This window comes from Chelonia mydas, chromosome 3 (assembly GCF_015237465.2).
Source record: "Chelonia mydas isolate rCheMyd1 chromosome 3, rCheMyd1.pri.v2, whole genome shotgun sequence".
Taxonomy (NCBI): Eukaryota; Metazoa; Chordata; order Testudines; family Cheloniidae; genus Chelonia; species Chelonia mydas.
This window is the reverse complement of record NC_057851.1, coordinates 4,936,291-4,956,930: the sequence shown is the minus strand read 5'-3', so window position 1 is coordinate 4,956,930 and position 20,640 is coordinate 4,936,291. Positions and strand designations below refer to the sequence as shown.

Sequence of the window (20,640 nt, the reverse complement as noted above, 5' to 3'; positions counted from 1 at the left end):
ATCTTGAATACGGCGTACAGATGTGGTCTCCTCATCTCAAAAAGGATATACTGGCATTCGAAAAGGTTCAGAGAAGGCAACTAAAATGATGAGGGGTTTGGAACGGGTCCCATGTGAGGAGAGATTAAAGAGGCTAGGACTTTTCAGCTTGGAAAAGAGAAGACTAAGGGGGGATATGATAGAGGTCTATAAAATCATGAATGGTGTAGAGAAAGTGAATAAGGAAAAGTTATTTACTTGTTCCCGTAATATAAGAACTAGGGGCCACCAAATGAAACGAATGGGCAGCAGGTTTAAAACAAATAAAAGGAAGTTCTTCTTCACACAGCGCACAGTCAACCTGTGGAACTCCTTGCCTGAGGAGGTTGCGAAGGCTAGGACTATAACAGGGTTTATAAGAGAACTGGATAAATTAATGGAGGTTAAGTCCATTAATAGCTATTAGTCAGGATGGGTAAGGAATGGTGTCCCTAGCCTCTGTTTGTCGGAGGGTGGAGATGGATGGCAGGAGAGAGATCACTTGATCATTACCTGTTAGGTTCACTCCCTCTGCGGGGCACCTGGCATTGGCCACTGTCGGCAGACAGGATACTGGGCTGGATAGACCTTTGGTCTGACCCAGTGTGGCCGTTCTTATGTTCTAATCCTGGGGAGATCTGCAACTTGTGCATTTCTAGTGGTAGACAAGGGCCTGCTATGGGAGGGACTGGCTAGCTCGCAGGTTGGCTTCTTGGTTCTGGTCTCAATAGGAGAGTGGTTAGAGAGTCCCAGGCTGCTGGCCCTTCATTGGCTCATCACGTGGAGAGGAAGGACAGCTTTGTGGCACTGTGCTGAGCTTCGATAGCTCTCGGTTCGATTCCCGGAGCTATCGAAGACTTACTGCACATCCCTCCCGTCGTCTCCCTCAGCCTCAGCTCCTCATCTCCCTTAGTTCCTTTCTCCCACCTTGTGTGGATTGAAAGCTGTATGGGAAATGAATGGTCTCTTAATATGTTGTCTGTACCGCACCTTGCACAATGGCTCCCTGATCTCCGCTGGGGCCTCCAGGTGCGGCGGTTAGTTCTTAGCTGCGCACTGTGCTTTAAAGAGGCAGCTGGTACACGTTCGTGGCAGGAGGTCCGTGGAGAATGGCTGTGCTATCGTTCCTGGCGCAGGGTAGTTCTGTATTTTCTCGTCAGTGTCGCGGGCTCTGCACTCACCCACGGCCCTGGAAGGCGTTACGTGGGCAAAGGGCTGCCTAGGTGAGGTGAAGGTTGAAAGGACCGGTCGGTGGCCCCCAAGCTAGGAAAGCCGTTGTAGTTTTGGAAATAAATGGACACTACTAAGACAGGAAACTGTGAATTAGGGTTAACGTTCAAAGGCTGCCTGGGATCGTTGACCAGAATGTTGGGATAACAACGCCCACCTTCCCCGTATAGAGATGAATTCACCTCAGGTGTAGAGCCATTGACTTGAGTCCAGTTACAGCAGGGATGAACCTGGCCCATAACCTGCCTTCCGTCTCCTGATGATCACCGAACGGATTTACAAACTACATACAGCCTCTGGGGATTGCTTCCCCCAGCACTGACAGGCAGCCACCTCTGGGGCAGAACGCGGCAGCTAACAGGACGCAGTGACGAAAGAGTGGAAGGGGAAGAATGTTACCGTATCAAAGTGGGTGGGGATGAGTTAGGCAGGATTTAATTACTTGAGCTTGCATTTGGCCAAAGCACTAGGGTTAATACTCCTCTTCTTGCAGAAGGATGTGTGGGAATCTTCAATGACCAGGAGTGGTTAAGGCTTGTGTTGTATATCTCAGCCGAGTCCCTCACTGTTATGGCAGAGGTAGGTAATTCTGCATGGCCAGGAAGCTGCTAAAATTAGTGACAGCAGAAGCATTTCTTGGCCTAGTTCTTCCTGCTGTGTGTGCTCCTGTTCCTATCAAGCCTCACAGTGGGGGCTCGAAGGAGGAGTCCAAGGAGGCCAGAAGTGCAGAGCCAGTAACAGCTTTCCAGGGGGAAGGTCACAGCAGCCAGGCTGCTGATCTGATGAAAGGGGCAGGCCAGGCAGGTGGCATTCACAGAGATCGCTGGCATCAATTGGCAAGACTCCACTGAAGTCAACAGTGTGCTACTGACTGACACCAGTGGGGATCTGGCCCCGTTGTACCTTAAGCCAAGCAAGGAAAAGAAAAAATGGAAAATGTCCTTTATTTAGCTGCAAACTGATTTCTGTTGGTTCTCCAAGGTTCAAGTGATAAACTTAAACAAAAGATGTCTGCAGTGTAACCCTGAACAGAAGAGTTTATAGCCGGTCTGTACCTAAACAAGCTAGTATGGCATGACGCCAACTGTGCAAACAACTCAACCACTAAAAACCTCGTGTACTGCTTGCTCTTTCTTTCTTTCTTTCTTTCTTTCTTTCTTTCTTTCTTTCTTTCTTTCTTTCTTTCTTTCTTTCTTTCAGTACATTCTTGCACCCAAAGAACATTGTTTCACTACAAAGTCTTGCTGGCTTATATTGCAAACATTCATGTTCTGATTTCAGTTTTGGGGCAGAGGGGGTATGTAAGTTTTAACAGGAAAAACAGCAGCATTTGAAATAAATTAATTCCTTAACCTCCCGTCCCTGGGCCAGATTTTCAGGTGCTGGGCTAGATCTTCCGGGGCAGCACCAGTTGACACCAGCTGAGCATCAGGCCTGTTGTATTTAGTTAAAAGTACGGCCTGTTATCACACCGCAGCTTTGTAAACCCCCTGAAATGAAAGCTGGCTGTGCGCCCCAGGGCCAGTGTGTCTGGTGGCCGTGGGGGGGGGTCGTAGCCAGTCTGAAAGCCTGTGTCACAGCACCCTCTAGTGGGAATAGTTCAAATGACACTGATGGTTTTTCTTGGTGCTTATCGCATGCCCTGGAGTGCTGGAACAGTGCGTAGAGTGGGGGTGCCCAGAGCCATTGAACCAAACTGTAAACCCTGCATAAGATGGAAACCAGTTCAAGCCAGGGGTGCCGCTGCGTCCCCAGCACCCCTAGTTCCAGCACCTCTGGCCCTGGCCCAGCACGAGACACAGATTACAGGCAGCTCCTGCTCCAGAGAGCATGAGAATCTAGTACGGGAGACGCACTGGGAAGCCCAGCACTCCAGGATGTCCCTGCCAAGGTACAGCTTGTGCTGGGGGAAGGGGTAATGCCACGGGGGAAGGGGCGTCTGTGTTCTCACTCTCACTCCATCTCCCCTCCCCCGATTGCAGGAGGTCATCCACTCCATCCTGCTGAGCGGCAGGATCGGGCCCGACATCCAGCTGGCCGAGTGCTACGGCCTGCGGCTCAAGCATGTGAAGTCCGATGAGATCCACTGGCTGCACCCGGACCTGACGGTGGGCGAGGTGCAGGACAAGTACGAGTGCCTGCACCTGGAGGCCGAGTGGAGGTACGGGGAGACCCCGCGCGCCTGTCTCTAGGACCAGAGATCGCCCTGCGTAATGGGCAGGCGCAGCCGGAACAGGTGGCCGCGCGGGAGGTTGCCATGGCGGGAGGACAGTCGGGGGCTGTCGGGTCCGCACGGACCCGTCACACCTGGATCCGGGGGTCTCAGCTGAGTCTCCACTCGGGCACATTGCGGAGTGGGGCAGCAGGGGCGAGGGGCATCGGCAGGGCAGGGCTGTGGTAGCTGTCGGGGCTAGGCGCGTTGCAGAAAGAAAGACCCTTCCTCGGAAGAGTGGACACCCCAAATAGCTGCCTTATTGTTTTCTGGAAGGTACGACCTCCAAATCCGCTACCTCCCTGAGGACTACATGAAGTGCTTCCTAGAGGACAGGACCACCTTACTGTACTTCTACCAGCAGGTCAGAGTATTTGCAACACGCTCTCCGGGGCATGAGTGGGCCCGACTCCGCCGACTCCTGTGGCAATGTGCCCTCTTGCACCAGTGTCGAATTTGGCCTCCCGTCCGCACCCACCCGTGATCCCCCTGGATTCACACGTCTCCCGGGAATCTCTCTCCCTCTCTTGCTCTCACCACACCGGGGCCTGATTGAAAAAGGTTCTGAGCACCTACAAATTCCAAAGAAGTTGCTGGGAACTGCGGGTGCCCAGACCTGGCCAGCAGTCATTGCCCGAGCCCAGCCGCCCCAGACGGGGGGACAGGGGTTCAAAGCCCGAGCCCCCTGGGCGTGTGGCGCTCGGGCTTCAGCACCAGGTCCCAGCGAGTCTAACGCTGGCCCTGGCAACCCCATTAAAATGGGGCCCTGACCCACGGTTTGAGAACCGCTGGGCGAAATGATCGGAATGCCCCCTTCAGGCCTTAGCAGCTATGAATCCCCAGGGCAATCGTTTTGCCTGGAGACCAAACAGCTCCGGTTCCTGAAGTAAATCTCTTTGCCCTGCACGTGCCCCAGCGGCATTCACACTCGGGCCTGCAGCCCCATCGCTGCAGGAAAGGGGAGAGGAGAGGAGGGATTGTGGGGAATGCCGGACACCTGACTGGCCTCCTGATCTCTCCTTCTGGCCTTGCAGCTCCGGGCCAGTTACATGCAGCACTATGCCAGCAAGGTGAGCGAGGGCATGGCCCTGCAGCTGGGCTGCCTGGAGCTCAGGTACGTACCTCGCAGAGCAGGCGTGGAGCGCTAGGGGACCGTCCCCAGGGGGCCAGGGGAGAGAACCCTTCTTAAACATGCATCCCAGCCCCAAACTGGATCCAGAGAAGTGTGGGAGGAAGCACTGGCTAGTGGTTAAAACAGCGGAGGGCAAGGAGCCAGGGATTGCCAAAGGTGAATCCTGTCCCTGCCACCGGCTCACTGTTTCCAGCCATTTCCCCACTCCGTGCCTCAGTTTCCCCCTCTGCAAAATGGGATCACGCTTTGTAAACAGCTTGGAGCTCCTTGGACAATAGGGCTCATTTAGTGCAGAGCGTTTTCCTATTGTGGCTCCCTTTGCCCCAAGCCAGAGGCTCACCTGGAGCAAAACAGGGGCTGCCTGGAGCAAGCCCCCAGCAAAGGGACCGGGGAGAAGTTCCAGGTTTTGTTCGGGCTGGAAGGGCAGCTCCTTTTGAGCGAGTCCCATCCCCCTTGGGCTGGGAAGCTCAAGCCAGATTCCAGTGCCATGGCACTGCACGAAGGGGGGGGGGGGTCAGGAGGAGGTAGAAGAGAGGAAAGATGAGGATGAAGAAACCGGCGCAGCTGAGCTATGGGCTCTGGTGCCCCACGGCTCCCAGGGGCGCTGGGGAATGGCTCTCTCATGGCCTACAGCTAGAATAACATGGTGGGAGGGGGGGTGCGTTCCAGCTGAATCACTCCGGCCGGCCAGATGGACTCGAGCAGCAGGACGTTAGACGGGCCCTAACAATAACCGGAGAGATTCAACCCCAGGAGACTACTCCGTTCTCCGTGCCCACGGTCGTCTGTAGTTGGCAGAGAGCAGTGCCAAGGCGGGTGGTGGTGGCACGTAGGTATGCCACCCAGCAGGCTTGAATGCGGTCGCCATCAGCCCCCCCGTGAGACGCAGGCGCATGGGAGGTGCCGGCGTGGGTCGGGAGGGGCAGCCGTTGCTCGCTAGGGTGAGGAAACACTCCTGCTACAAGTCAGTGGGGGCTTTCTTGATTTACGCTAGCTGAGGGTTTGGCCCGGGCTTTTGCTAGGATAGGGCTGGGCGGATTCTATACTCCTCGTGCCTCGTCAGCCCGCCAGGCGAAGCCCAGGCCTCTGGAAATCCATCAGAGTTTTGCAGTGAGTTTGTTGCTGATAAGAGGCAGGAACTGCCGCGGCTGGTGGTTAGCAAAAGCCTGGAGCTGAGCACGTTTGAGCTGACAGTCACGGATGGGGGAAGAACCCCAGAGCCACCTGCCTTTCTGCCTGTCGCTCTCCATAGGCCAGCTGGGCTCAATCCAGAACCAGACACCCCAAAAGCTTACGATTGTTTGGGTCCTGCCCGTTATGCGGAGAGGGAGCCACGTTGTGCTCAGTGTCAGTGGGAACGTCGCATGTCTAATTCACAGCAGAATTTAGCCCAGGGGCTATCTGCAAATTTAGATCCAGACCTGGAGTATAAAGCTCTCCAAATCTGAGTAACACCCTGGTGACCACATGTAAGCAGCAGATACAGAACCCTGGACTTTCTGCTCTAAATTACAGGCCTCTGCCACATGAGCTAATGGAGTAACTCCATCGACTAGTAGCAGTGGTAGGCTGGTATCCTCTCTGAGAATGAGCCACTAAAGGGGGCTGTGACACATTTAGCTAACTTATTACCTTTGCATCTGCAGTTCTTATCTGGGCCCATCTGTTTGATGGTCCCTTTCCTGACTCTGGTCACAGTGTGAGGTTAACGGGGTGTCTGCCGCCCTCCTATCATTTTGTACCGCTCATTTTGCATACTGAATGTACGAATGAGCCACCAGGGGCTGATGGCTAATCTGCTCCCGTGGCATTTGCAGCCTGCTTGCATGCCCCCCCCCGCCCCCCCATGTAGGATGCGCACGCATGAGGTCGGTATGTTGACACCTGATCTTCACTCTTCTTGCAGGAGGTTCTATAAGGACATGCCGCACAATGCCCTGGATAAGAAATCCAACTTTGAGTTCCTGGAGTAAGTGGCCAGGTTCTATTTCTTCTCGACTCTCCCCCCCTTCCCCCCACTCCTCGGAGTTCCCCAGTCCTCACAAATAACAGGGTGTCCAATCCTACGTGATCTCTTAATCAAGGTAAGGAAATCTCCTCCTATACTTATGGCCCAGGGGATTAGGCAGCTCCCTAGATCCCAGCACAGAGGGAGACTCACCAGTTAAGTACCTAACCACAAGGACACTTGTGGCTGATTGTGTCCACACACAGCCTCCTCCCCCAGAGTCCGATCCCTGCAGAATCTACTGGGCTCAGTGTAAAGCCTGGAATGGATGTGCTATGGTTTGGGCTTTTTGATGGTTATTACAAGATCCTGGCCAGGAGCCTGGAGTGGGCTGCCCTGGAGATGTTGCAGAAATGTGTGTGTGTGTGTGGGTAGGTGTGTGCCCCTCAAAGCGTCATGGCCCTACTGCAGGGAATAAAACCCAGAGTGGGGGAAGCTGGGATCCTCATAAGTGCAGGAAGCCTGAAATGCCATGAGATGAACCCCCTCATATCATCCCCTACCGCATCAGGTGCATGAGGCAACATTACTGATCACAACAATAGATCGCGATCAAAGTGGGGCAGTACCAGAGTCCCTGTCCCGAGGGCAGGGATCACTGAGAGGTGGTCTCTCTGTGGCCCTGGGGATCTCTGCTGAGGCTGCCCGCTGCAGTGCAGACGGTCCTCAACCGGGAACCAGGCTGGGAGCACTGCTTTAGGGGCCACCAGTCACCCATCAGGTGGCACTGAGCTCCAGTCATCGCTGATCAGAGACCCATCCAAGCCAATGACCCGGGGGACTCAGGGTGCCTGTCACACATCCCCTGGCACCCCTCCATGCGCCAGGCAGGATATTTTAAAGCCGGCCTAAACGCCACTGAAATGCGGATGAAAGGAGTAGGTTTTGCAGAGTCCCTGTGGGATCGTTAACCTGTGTGTGCGTCTCTTGCTCTCTCTGCCTTTCAGAAAGGAAGTAGGGCTGGACCTGTTCTTCCCCAAGCAGATGCAGGAGAATTTGAAGGTGAGGTGCTGCAGAGCCTGGCCTAGGGGTATTATGGACAAAAGACACTTGTGGCCAGCGCAGGAAGCCAGGACTCCCTCAGAGAACAGCTCAGTGCAGCTGGGTTAAGCTGTTAGGATGAAATCCAGGCCTGGTGCAGAGCGAGGAGACAGGTGCCACTCTAGGCCTGGGGCCTAAGCCAACCCTACGAGTGTAAGTGGGACTTGAGTGGCACCTAGGACGTGGGTTGAGAAATTCACCCTTTGCCAAGAAACGACAAAGCTGGGGAGCTGGCCTGGGGAAGGGGCAGGCCGGGCGCGGAACAGCAGGGAACTCACCCAAACCTAGGAGTTCCTTGGCAGAGCTCTCCGGCGCCCCGCACTGGGTTGTCAGGTCTCTCGGTCAAGGAGCAGAGTTGGGAAAGCCGCTCACAGGAATTAGCAGGGGTTCCTGGAAGCCGGGATTGAGGGCTGTTGGCAGAGCTGTGTATGGGGAGCCCAGGGCTAGAACAGTGGGGGGCGGGGAGGGGGTGGAGGTCAGGGATGAGGGGCGCTGGCAGAGCTGTGTGTGTGGGGAGCCCAGGACTGGAATAGCTGGGGATGCAGAGGGGCTGGGGGTCCAGGCTGAGGGCGTCAGCAGAGCCGGGGAAGCTAGGAGTGGAACCACAGCAGGGCTGCAGGTCAGCAGTGAGGGGCACCGGCACGGCTGGGGATGGGTCAGGACTGGAACAGCGGGCGGGAGGGGGGGGTCAGGACTCAAGTGCATTGGCGGAGATACTGTGCATGTGGAGAGGGAAGCGTTTGGGTACCCAGACGCCTCCCAGACCGGGCTGCTTCCGGCTGTCGGGTCTTTATGCCCAGCCAGCGGGGCCCGTCGCTGACTCTCCGGCTCGGGCGCTGTTCTCTCCTCAGCCCAAGCAGTTCCGGAAGATGATCCAGCAGACGTTCCAGCAGTACGCCCTGCTGCGGGAGGAGGAGTGCATCACCAAGTTCCTCCACACCCTCGCCTCTTTCGCCAACATTGACCAGGAGAGCTACCGCTGCGAGCTGATCGTGAGTACCTGCCTGGGGAGGACGGGGCGCTGTGGCCGGGGCTGGGATCTGTACGGTTCCGTCACACGCCTCCAGCCAGCACCTGCCTAGAGCCTGATCATCCAACCTTGGCTGGCTAATAGCTCATCGCTCCATGGCCAGCGTCGGGAGGGGGGCTGGGGATCAGTGCTCGGATAGAGGGGGAAATACGGTATTCCCAAATCTCCTGTTGGCCTGGGGTTGAGGGCCAGTATACGGTAGGATACACGGTATGCCCAGCCCCAGGGCTCTGAGTGTGAAATTCACCGCCCACCAAGGGGCTGGTGCAAAGGTCTAGGCACCGGCCTCTCTTCCCAGGATGCATTTCACCTTACCAAGGGCCTGATTCTGCTCCTTCTGACACCATTTCAGTGCAGTTGCTTCTAATTTACACCAGCGGGAGAGCAGAATCAGGCCCCCAGTCAGGGCAAACCCAGCAGAGGAGGCCTGAGTGGGGGTGGGGAGTTGGGCGTCCTTAGCGGGCATTGCTGTCCTGTGGCCCAGGCGTTGTGTGGCAGGCTTCTTCCAGTTGTCTTGCTGTGCGTGAACGGGAGCCAGCCGGGGCGGGGCTGAGGAGCAGAGCCGCGCTGCCGCGTTCCAGCTGCGAATGCCTGGTCGGATCCCTGGGCGGGCCATGACTGAGCCGTGGGGGGTACCTGCTGGGAATTGCCAAAGGAGAGGAACAGTTCCCCGAGGGAAACCCCGGAACACAGAACAAGACCCTGTGGGGGATTCCTGATCTCTTGGAAATACCCTGCAACTGTGCCCTAATGGTGGGGCTTCTCCATTCACTGTACCGCCCGCGGCGGGGGGAGAACTGGGCAGCTCAGTATGAAACCTTCTGCTCCATGTGCAGTGATGAAAATGTCAGGGTGCATACAGAAGAGGGCAGAGACTAGCGCTGGCCCTGGGCTGGAGCGGTTAGCTGGAGTTGCCCAGCCTTGCAGGATTGTTTCCGTCAGGATGAGAAATCAGGGCCATGAGACCAGGCGGTTCTTGGGCACCGTCCCGTTTACTGCACCCTCAGCAAGTTTGCAGATGACACTAAACTGGGAGGAGAGGTAGATACGCTGGAGGGTAGGGTTAGGATACAGAGGGACCTAGACAAATTAGAGCATTGGGCCAAAAGAAATCTGATGAGGTTCAACAAGGACAAGCACAGAGTCCTGCACTTAGGACGGAAGAATCCCATGCACCGCTACAGACTAGGGACCGTATGGCTCAGCAGCAGTTCTGCAGAAAAGGACCTAGGGGTTACAGTGGACGAGAAGCTGGATATGAGTCAACAGTGTGCCCTTGTTGCCCAGAAGGCCAATGGCATTTTGGGATGTATAAGTAGGGGCATTGCCAGCAGATCGAGGGACGTGATTGTTCCCCTCTATTCGACATTGGTGAGGCCTCATCTGGAGTACTGTGTCCAGCTTTGGGCCCCACACTACAAGAAGGATGTGGAAAAATTGGAAAGAGTCCAGCAGAGGGCAACAAAAATGATCGGGGGCTGGAACACATGAGTTATGAGGAGAGGCTGAGGGAACTGGGATTGTTTAGTCTGCGGAAGAGAAGAATGAGGGGGGATTTGATAGCTGCTTTCAACTACCTGAAAGGGGGTTCCAAAGAGGATGGATCTAGACTGTTCTCAGTGGTAGCAGATGACAGAACAAGGAGTAATGGTCTCAAGTTACAGTGGGGGAGGTTTAGGTTGGATATTAGGAAAAACTTTTTCACTGGGAGGGTGGTGAAACACTGGAATGCGTTACCTAGGGAGGTGGTGGAATCTCCTTCCTTACAAGTTTTTAAGGTCAGGCCTGACAAAGCCCTGGCTGGGATGATTGAGTTGGGGATCGGTCCTGCTTTGAGCAGGGGACTGGACTAGATGACCTCCTGAGGTCCCTTCCAACCCTGATATTCTATGATTCTATGAACCCGGGAAAGCCCTCGTTCCTCACGGTCTGGTGCCCCGGGCAGTAGCTGCAAGGACCCAGCTGTTGGGAGCACATACAGGGGTTGGATTGCTCTTCCTGACAGAGAGTGGTGGGCACATGCTGGCTTTAAGGAGGTCTGTGATCGTCTTTAGGTCCAAGACTGCCCCCTGCTGGCAGCCATGACCACCTTCCAGCATAACAGCAACACTGAAGATATTAAGTATCAGAGGATATAAGACATTATAGGGGCCATTGTATACATCAGTGGCATAGCCTCCTAGGAATACTGGGCCGGATCCTCCGCGTAGCTACGCCAACTACACCGATTGACACCAGCTGGTCCAATGAGAGTGGAAGGCAGCCAATTTCAAGCTGATACAATAAAATACTTTTTTATACAATCAGCCTGTGGAACTCACTGCCACTAGCTATCCGTGAGGGCAAAGTACCAGCAGCGTTCCAAAAAGGACTAGGCATTGGTAGATTCATAGATTATAAGGCCGGAAGGGACCGTTGTGGTTATCTAGTCTGACTTCCTGCATAACACAGGCACCGATAGGGATAAAAACATCCTGAATTACAAGTCCATTAGATAGGACATAAAATGTATTAGCGTTATAAACCCTCTCCCATCAGGGACTAAGCCAACCACAGACGGGGGTTAGGTCAGACTTTCCCCTCGGGTGTCTTGCACCTTCCTCTGGAGCAGCCGGGGCTGGCCAGTGTCATAGACAGGATGCAGCGCCTGGTGGACCTCAGGTCTGATTGAGACAGGCCATTCCGATGTTCCCATCTCAGAAAGTAACCCCCAGATTAACTCCTGGAAATCTCGGCGCCCCATACCGCAACCCCAAGTGGCTCCCCCACTGGGGACCCCTGCCCTGGTCATGCACTGTAATATGGCTTTGGTTTCAACTGTTCCCGGCTTTCTACTCTCTGGCTCCAGCCGATCATAAAGGTGGCCCCTGACTCTGTCTCCCAGGCAGCGTCTGTGTCTGAGTTTGTACTAGCAAATATCCTGTTCCTCACAGAATTTCTCAAGCAGCTGGAGGTAGCTCAAGCCACTAGCCGCCAACAACACCCTGCAGCCGGTCTCGGTGGCTTTCACGTCGCTTCGTGGTGGGGCTGGCTGGGGCAGATCCGATGTGGATCGGCAGCCGCCGGTGCTCATGGCGAGTGCTGCGGGAAGCTTGGTTGTTTCATCTCTCCGGGAGTTGTGCAAGGTCCGCGGTTGCACTACTCAGCTTTGTGCCCCCAAGTTTCATAGAGTTTCCACCCGGTATTTGGACACAGGCCCATCCCCAAACCTGATCCAGGCTCCCCAGCTCAGCTTGACTTTCCCACTAGACACCAGGGGGCTTCCCCATAGCTCCACTCACGGCTGCTGCAGTACGTACCAGTTTAACAGCAGGGAGGGAGCGAGCGGTTTGAAGTCTTCAGTGCCCCGCAGCTGCCCAGGAGGCACTGGAATCCCCCAGCAGTGTTATCATTAGCGAGATCTAGCAGGGACTTATGATGGGGCCTGGGTTCGAATCCTGGGGTTTTGGTTGAGTTTCTGGGGTCGGTGCACGTCACCGAACGGCCAGCAGTTGCAGCCCACGAGAGGCCCAGCCGGGGGATGTTGGCAGGGGAGGGCTCCCAGCTGTCCATCCAGTGGGATGCCGCAGGCGGGGACTGAGGTGGGCCGGCAGAGCCACGGGTGCGGAAAGCCAGTGAAGCCGCCGTCTGCGCTGCACCCGGCATAAGACAGGGCGGTCGGCTTCTCAGTTCCACTCAGCCGAGATGAGTTTGCCCCCAGGGAATTACGGGGTGAGTCTCAGCCCAGTTCTCGGACAAGCGTCCACCTCACGCTCCCCCTTCCCTTGCTGGCGCTCTGATTGGCCTCAGCGGAGAAGCCAAGGACTGTATGGACTGTGGAGACAGAACTGACGGTGCTCTCCGCAGGCCAGGGCTCCGGCTTGCTGGGCAGGACTGTGTGGGGACGCTCATCATGCTGCTGCTTGGGGCCCCCTTTTGGGGTCCGTTCTCCAGCCCCCTTGACCAGTGCTGGGTGCTCCAGCAAACCCCTGGCCGAGAAGCTCTTGGGATGGGGGACGGGGCTGTTTCGGAGGCAGAGCAGAGACCGCGCCCGTGTCCTTGTCTTTCCCTTCCAGCAAGGGTGGAACATCACGGTGGATCTGGTGATCGGGCCCAAGGGCATCCGGCAGATGACAAGCAAGGAAGCAAAGGTATGGGGAGGGGGTCAGGGCTAAATCCCCAAAAGATGAAAGGGCTTAGTCCCCCCTCGCCCCCGCACCTGCCGGGGCTGGGACCCAGAGCACGTTCCTCTTTTGGCAATTGAAGGAGGTGGAGCTGCTTATGGAATGAGGGAGCTGCAACGGGCACCCCAAAATAGAGCGTGTGTGTGTGTGTGTGTGTGTGTGTCATCCTTGCTTAGCTGTCTCCCAGCCCCCGCAGGCGTTGTGATCACGTTGAGGTTTTGGTGCATTGCAGCCCACCTGCCTGGCGGAGTTCAAGCAGATCAAATCCATGAAGTGTTGCAGCGTGGAGGAGGGCAGAGCCGTGCTGCAGCTGACTCTCACCGGGACCCCCCAGGTAAAGGGGGGAGATGGGCAGCACTTCGATGTCTCTTACCGTCCTAGAGCCACGTAGAGTCCAAGGCCAGAAGGGACCACTCTGATCATCTGCTTTACCATACCATACCGGCCACAGAACTCCTCTGAGCTAATGCAGATCTCTTAGAAAAAAACATCCAGGCTGGATTTAAAAATGCCCAGTGCTGGAGAATCCACCACAACTCTTGGTAAAATGTTCCAGGGGTTAATTACCCTCACCGTTAAAAAATGAGACCTTGTTTCCAGGCTGAATTCGTCTAGCTTCAACTCCCAGCCGTTGAATGTTGTCTGCTAGACTGAAGAGCCCATGATTATCAAATAGTTGTTCCCCCAGTGCCAAGGTTGGAAAAGAGAAATGAGGGGAGAAAAAGGTGAGACAGAGAACTATTTTTTGGGAGACGACTGTTCTAAAAACAGCTGCAAAAACTAAAAGCACGTCACATGGTTTTAGTAGTAACATAAAAAAGGTCACAGCGTCACGCTGATCAAATGACACAAAGCTGGTGGGGGGGGGTTGTCAACACTTGGGAGGATGGAACTAAAAATCACAGGGTTCTTGATAAATTGGAGAACTGGGCAGCGAACAACAACTTGAAATTCAGCAAAGACAAATGGCTGGTGCTACACGTTGGGAAGAAAAACCATCTGCACAAATACAGGATGGGAGTTAACTGGCTCGTCAGCAGCACTGCTGAGAAGGAGCTGGGAGTTGTGGTGGGTCACAGCCTCAGTACGGGTCAGCAATGCGAAGCTGTTGCAAAAAAAACAAAAGCAATTTTAGCAATGAACAGAGGCACCGCATGCAAGTCACGGGTGGTGCTAGTACCACTCTACTCGGCGCTGGGTAGGCCTCAGCTGGAGGACTGTGTCCAGTTTGGGTCACCACTGTGTAGAAAGGGTGTAGAGACACTGGAAAGGATCGAGAGACGAGCGACAAAGATGATAGGGATGGAATGAAAGCCATGCGAGCAAAGGCTGAAGGGTCTGGGCATGTTTAGTTTGGAAAAGAGGAGATGAAGGGGAGACAAGAGCGTGGTCTTCAAATCCTTGAAAGGCTGCCCTAAAAAAGATGGAGAAAAGCTGTTCTCTCTTGCCACGGAGGCCAGGGCGAGAGGCAGGGGGTCAAACTCCAGCAGAGCAGATTTAGATTAAATCTCAGGAAAAACTTCCCCATTGTAAGAACAGCAGGACAATGGAGCAGACGCCTGGGGAGGTCGTGGAAGCTCCTTCACAGGAGGTTTTCAGAAGGAGGCTGGAGCCATCTGCCTTGGATGGTTTCGACTCAACAAATCCTGCATCTTGGCAGAGGGTTACACTGGATGGCCCTGTGGTCCCTTCTAGCCCTATGGTTCGATGATTCTATAACAGTCACATGTTGCCACCGGAAGGACAAGAGCGGGGTGGGGTGGGGTGGGGTGGCGGTATCTTTATTTCACCAACTTCTGTTTGTTTAATATCCTGGGCCGGACAGGGCTAGCAGGACACTGCACCGGCTGTTCTTAGCACAGGGTATGAGTGCAGGCCAATAGCTGTAGATGGCACCAGACCGATATGTTAGGGGCCCAATTTGTCCCCATTGGAATCAATGGGCTTGCCCGGGTGTACTTTAAAGACGTTAATGCATCGGGCCAGATACAGAGGTGCATCTCGGAGGGCGTAACAGGGTGTAATCTTGCACCTCCTGCTGCCCCTTCAGTGGGAACATGACCCCAGCTCCAGCCTGTAATGGGGACAGTTAGATGGACCCCCTGGCACCGGTGTGTCACGTACACCCCCTTACCCGTCGCTTGTGACCTTGGCCTTCTGGCGTGAATGGAGCCTGAGTGGGTGTAACTCACACGCCGGGGGGCTCAGTGGAAGCTCGGCTCATGGGTGCGGTTTCACTTGTGCAAATCTCCTGCCCATGGCTGGGGCCCCAGGTTCATCTCTGAGTCTGGCCCAGAGTGGTTTGGGTTTGCTGGACCCCGGTGTCCCAGAAGGGAGAGGGGTGGGCTCAGTATGGCAGCGCATCTCAACACTAGCCCCTGGGACCTCCAGGTGTCCAGCCGTTGCCTGTCCAGCTGGGAGCGTGGAAATCTGGATGCAAATGTTCACCTGGGTTTCACCCCTCCACCCCACCTTTCATGTTTCACAGTCCCTGGCTATTAAAACCTCCTCCCTGGCCGAGGCGGAGAACATGGCTGATCTGATAGACGGTTACTGCCGGCTGCAGGGGGGCCTGGAAATCTCCCTCATCGTCCGTCCCAAGAAAGGTGAGCGACTCCCTCCGAGCACAGGCTCTTGGGAGACCAGAGGAGGAGCAGATGCAGCGGGATTGCGATGCCCACGAACGTCAAGGGGTGATGTCCCAAACTGGAGCCAGGCTTAGTGCAGGGAGTTTTCTTAACCCCCTGTTCCCAGCACCCCCATCAGCCCTGATTTACAGTCCCCCGACTATTCCAGTTCGGAGTCCCTGCACAGAGCCCCATCTTTTCCCGTCTTGGACCATCGCCACGATCCTGCTAAATTACAGGAGAGGGGCAAGTGTCCCTTCAGTCTCAGCTGAGAGCCACCAAACTCGCTGCGCTTGTGATCCACGCTGGCGTTGAACCCCAGATGGCGTCCCGAGGTGAAAGGCGGTGGCAGTGTCGGGCTGTCTCGGCTTGATGTTCGTATGCAGGTTGCTGAGCAGCTGGGTGTGTGGGGAAGGGCCCCCCGACTGCACTCTGCCTTCCGTCCCATATCTTCCTCGGAGGCTCAGCAGAATGGCCGGGGAAGGGAGAGCGGAGGCTAAGATGTCCCCAGAGTCTGGCAGCCAAATGGGGGGGGGAGGGAGTGGGCGACAGGAGATGCACAGTCAAGACCCTTTTCCCCCTTTCCCCACAGAGAATGAGAAGCGGGTGAGCCTGCCACAGATCCCCACACAGTAAGTAGAACATAACCACTCGAGGGACCTGTACTGGCACTGGGCAGAGGGGCCACAAAGGCGGGATGTCCAGGTTGGAAGGAAGGGCCATAAAACTAAAGCCCTGACCATGTGTGGCCCTCAGAGATCGCACGAACGCCTGGCTTCAGAGCGGGGCTTAGATACCCTGGTGATAGGCACCTTGGAAATACTGGAGCTGGGTGGATGGATGGAAGAATGAGGAGATGGATGGACAGACGGATGGATGGATGCATGAATGGATAGGACATCTAGTGTCTGAGCTTGTCTCTTGCTCGTTTTCACCCATGCTTTCACCTGTAGGGACATAGACGAGAGAAGACCCAGGTTAACTGAGCGCATCAGTGTGGGTGAGTTTCATTCACCCCTCTTGCCATCCGGCCACGGCTGGGAACTGGAGAGTAAGCGAGCCGGTGCCACTGGCAGAAGGAGAAAACAGAGGGATGGGAGTGTTTGGGGAAGGGGAGAGAGAATCTCAGCTCCCTTTTATTAGAGACGGGCCCGAGGCAAAGCCCCAGATCCAGCCTCCCTCTATCTCCTGCCCCCGCCCCCTGACCAGGGGACCCTCACTTCTTTTTCCTCTCTGTCCCATGGCCACAGAGTCTCGTGGAACCAACCCGTTAGTGCGGCCCCAATGTGGGTCCTTCCTGCCTCTTTAGACCCTCCTTGGCAGCAGCTGGTGCTGGCCCCTGTCCAGCAGGACGCTGCCCTAGATGGACCCCTGAGCTGGCTCACCATGGCGGTTCCCATGCCCAGCGGCTTCTGTGGGCACGGGGGGACTGGACAGCCTGTGCTTGTCCGTGGGGTTGGTGTGGATGGGCTGTCCAGGTGGAGGCCCCGGGCTTGCCACGGTGTCACAGGATAAGGGGCAGCTCATAGGGGTCTCAGACCGGCTGGCTTATTAAAAGAAACACCCCAGGCCGGGCCCCGCACAGGTGGCCCCTTCCTAGTGCTGCGGCTCATTTTACTGCTGAATTTCTTGCCCTAGATTCGGATATTTATGCTGAAATCCCCGATGAGGCCTCGAGACCCAAGTCTGGAGGTACGTGCCCTGCCTGGCCCCTCCAGCTTTGCTTGGCTAGTGACGCTTCTCCTTGAAGACATGAGAACCTACATGCTGGAGGAAGGGACGCCAGCTCCAGGGGAAAGGGCTGGCCGGTTGGCTCCTCTTTGCTGCCTCCCAAAAGACGGTAGAGACGTGATGGGAGGAGCTGAGCTGCGAGGGGGAGGAGCTTGGGGTCAATCAGCCCCTCCCACTAGGTGCTCCTTAAGGGCATGGTCTGAAGGATGTAATTTTTCTATGTTAGAGAGAGGAGGGCTCCATCCGTCGCTGGTGTAAATCCGCATAGCTCCATTAGAGGAGAAGAAGCGGCACTGATTCGCACCAGCACTGGATGTGGCCTATTATCCGTAACCTCCGGCTCTGGCTTCCCCCGCCTGATCGTGGGTGGAAAGGTTCATGCGTTCGTCCTCCCCGTGGTTAGCCTCCCCTGGCCTCGTGATTTGTAAACCCGGCCCCTCAGATACCGTCGTCATCCTGCGCTGAGCAGGCACTGTGGGGGGATGTTTCATTAGCCCTGGAGACTCTGCTTTGCCTGCAGGAGATGAGCGAGGGCTCTGTCTGTCCCTGTCCTCTGGGAGCCCCCGGGGCCGGGAACGGGGGTGCGGCTGCCCATAGGATCAGTCACTCCGTGGACTCTGGATTTGCACACCTGACAGAGCGGCTGGCTTTTCAGGGGCTGCACCGAATGTACCAGCCCCGTGGAGCCATCGCCCGCTGCGGGGATCTCCAAGCAGGGACTCCCAGGGATGAGCTGGGGGCACCAATGAACCCTGTCCCTCCGGTTTCTCTGTCCCTCCAGCCCAGCAGTACGGGGTCTCCCGAGAGGATGTGACTCTGGGCAGGATCCTGGGGGAAGGTTTCTTCGGGGAGGTATACGAGGGCATTTACACCAACCAGGTGAGTTCGCTTTCTCTTTGCTGCCGCCGACTCGCAGCCTCCCCATGGGGCTGGCAGGGGTGGGCGCAAGAGGGCAGATGCCAGCCCCGCTACAGACGAGGCTGTGGCAAAGTGCCAGTCCCACAGCACCCCCTTGTTGCTGTGTGGGCACACCCCTGTGATAGGCCTGGCCCCTCTAATGTCCAGCCCTTTCTGAGGCTAGGTCTTTTCAGTCTATTACCCCCTCAGTCCAGTGATATTCCACCCGCCAGTCATCAGCCACTGGGCAGCTGGGATCACTGGCTCATGTCCTCTTCACCCAGCCCTCTTGTCCCCTCTCAGCTTTTGCCTTCTCTTCTGGGCCCATGGGCCCCCAGGGCCTGATTCCCCTTAATCCTGGCCCTTTCCCGTCAGGGCTGGCTGCACAGGGACGTGGATTTCCCCTGAAACCCGGCTTCCCTTTCATCCTGGCTCTTCTCAACCCAGGGCCTGTCCCATACCCCCTTTGGAGGCACTTCCTACCTGCGCTTTCCTCCCGACAAGCCCCCTCAGCTGCTTCTCAGGCCCCAGTGGTTAGCCCCAGGCTACACTAATTCCCCCACCCCCTGGACACTGCCCCGTGATCAAGGCCTTGGGTGAAAGCCCCTCCTCTGCCTTCTTCTCCTTCCAGAAGGGGGTGCGGATCAACGTGGCCGTGAAGACCTGCAAGAAGGACTGCACCCCCGAGAACAAGGAGAAGTTCATGAGCGAAGCCGGTACGTAGCTCCCGGCTGCCCCTTGCCATAGCGACAGCCTGCCCCCTCCACCTCGGGGGCGCCTCTGGCTGTATCCTGTATTGCTCTGGTGGGGATCCACTGGGCTGGCAGGCCCATGCGGTGTTGGGGCAACAGGGGGCCGGAGATAGCTCAGGAGATAGCCGTCCGCTGACGACAGGGGTCTGTCTGTGTTACACATGGGCCTCCTAAGACGGTCATGAATCTGCCACCGCTACCAGGGTAGCTGCTGCTTTCGCTCTGGTGGGGGATGCTCACGTTCCCGTTGCTGCTGGTCCCCGGTTCAGCCTGCCCCCATCGGCCATGCCGCCTCAGTGCCTGAGCCAAGCCCGGTGTCTCTCTCGCTCGCAGTGCTGATGAAGAAGCTGGACCACCCCCACATCGTGAAGCTCATCGGCATCACAGAAGAGGAGCCGACCTGGATCATCATGGAGCTGTACCCCTACGGGGAGGTGAGGGGGGAGAACAAACCCATGGGGGGCATTCGCTAGCTGGAGGGCCTGGGAGCGGGGGGATGGTCTTTACAGCAGGACTCCTTGCTCCTCATCGGGTAGCGAAGCCGTTGGAAACGTGCATCAGGCAACATTTCCTCAGCAGCAGTGATCTGTCGTTGGTGGGGAGAGGGTGGGCCAGGCGGGAGAGCAACTTGCTTGACATGGAGATCTTGCTGCTGTAAGGAATGCCCCTCACCCACTGGCCCCTGCCAGAGGGAGTGTGGCCTAGTGGTTAGAGCAGGGGAGTGGATTCCAGGGAACCCGGGTTCCACCCTCAGTGCTGCCAATGACCTTGGGGGCAAGTCACTTCACCGCTCCGTGCCTCGGTTTCCCCACTCGTAAAATAGAAATAATGATTCCTGCCTGCTCCGGAGTGGGTGGGCCTTACAATTATGGCCCCATGAGTCTCAAGAGATTTGGATGGCGCTGAAAGGCATTGGGATTCCTGGGCGCTCATCCCAATAGACCCCCCCCGGCTCCAGCATCTCTGATATCTGCCCGTCGTGGCCGCCTTTCACTCCCGTCTCTTTCCTCGCGTGGCTGCTCCTCCCCCACACCCGGGTTCCTTTGGCTTGCACTGCCTGGATCCCCCCCAGCTGTTGGGTTTGCCCCTAACCGCAGGTCTCTTGCCCCCGTGCAGCTGGGCCACTACCTCGAGCAGAACAAGAACTCCCTCAGGGTGCCCACCCTCATCCTATACGCGCTGCAGATCGGCAAAGCCCTGGCGTACCTGGAGGCCATCAGCTGTGTGCACAGGTAAAGCTGGGGAAGGGCGTTCCAAGGGCGTTGCCAAGGCCGTGGGCATTAGCTGGCACATTGGCAGAGAGCTGCCGAACTGCTGACACACGCAAGCGCTGGAGCCGGGCACAACTTTTTGTCCGAAATTTGGGGGGTGGGGGGGGAGGTGTGAAAAGTGCGGCTTCGTGTCGACCGAAGCGTGTTGCGAATTGGCCCTGTAGCTGACGAATCGTTTCAGTTGCGGGGGGGAAAATGACACCCCCCCCCCCACACACACACACACACACTGGATTTTGGCACCGGAAGCAACTTCTTGTTTTATTTTTAAAAAAGTTATAAAAACTAGAAAACGAAAACGGCATTTTTTTTTCCCATTTGGTTCAGCAGCCAGACCAAAAAACCAGTGATTCGCTCACCTCTACGCACGGTTAGCGCGTGGGAGCGACTGCAGCGACGATGGCAAATTACAGGGCGTTGGCTTGTTCTTGGGGTGCCCAGGAGTGAGTCACCTGCTACCCCCTGCCTCGAGCAAGAGGGTGTCTTTCGTGTGGTACCTGGGTGTCCGATCCCTGCCACCACCCAGCC

The 20,640-nt window shown here is 56.3% G+C and overlaps 1 protein-coding gene across 12 annotated transcripts in view; it reads left to right on the top strand.

Annotated features, from left to right (window-relative positions):
* Positions 1-20,640, top strand: part of PTK2B (protein tyrosine kinase 2 beta) — a 108,870-nt gene that overhangs the window by 70,064 nt on the left and 18,166 nt on the right. For all 12 annotated transcript variants that reach the window (XM_037893774.2, XM_043542038.1, XM_037893780.2 and 9 more), the window contains 16 exons: positions 3,231-3,409; positions 3,737-3,824; positions 4,495-4,574; positions 6,499-6,561; positions 7,548-7,602; positions 8,493-8,633; positions 12,727-12,801; positions 13,067-13,168; positions 15,323-15,440; positions 16,054-16,093; positions 16,415-16,461; positions 17,100-17,153; positions 17,974-18,071; positions 18,721-18,805; positions 19,175-19,275; positions 19,958-20,073. In XM_037893774.2, the coding sequence (XP_037749702.1) occupies positions 3,231-3,409; positions 3,737-3,824; positions 4,495-4,574; positions 6,499-6,561; positions 7,548-7,602; positions 8,493-8,633; positions 12,727-12,801; positions 13,067-13,168; positions 15,323-15,440; positions 16,054-16,093; positions 16,415-16,461; positions 17,100-17,153; positions 17,974-18,071; positions 18,721-18,805; positions 19,175-19,275; positions 19,958-20,073 (1,442 nt within the window). The remainder of the gene's footprint in view (positions 1-3,230; positions 3,410-3,736; positions 3,825-4,494; positions 4,575-6,498; positions 6,562-7,547; positions 7,603-8,492; positions 8,634-12,726; positions 12,802-13,066; positions 13,169-15,322; positions 15,441-16,053; positions 16,094-16,414; positions 16,462-17,099; positions 17,154-17,973; positions 18,072-18,720; positions 18,806-19,174; positions 19,276-19,957; positions 20,074-20,640) is intronic.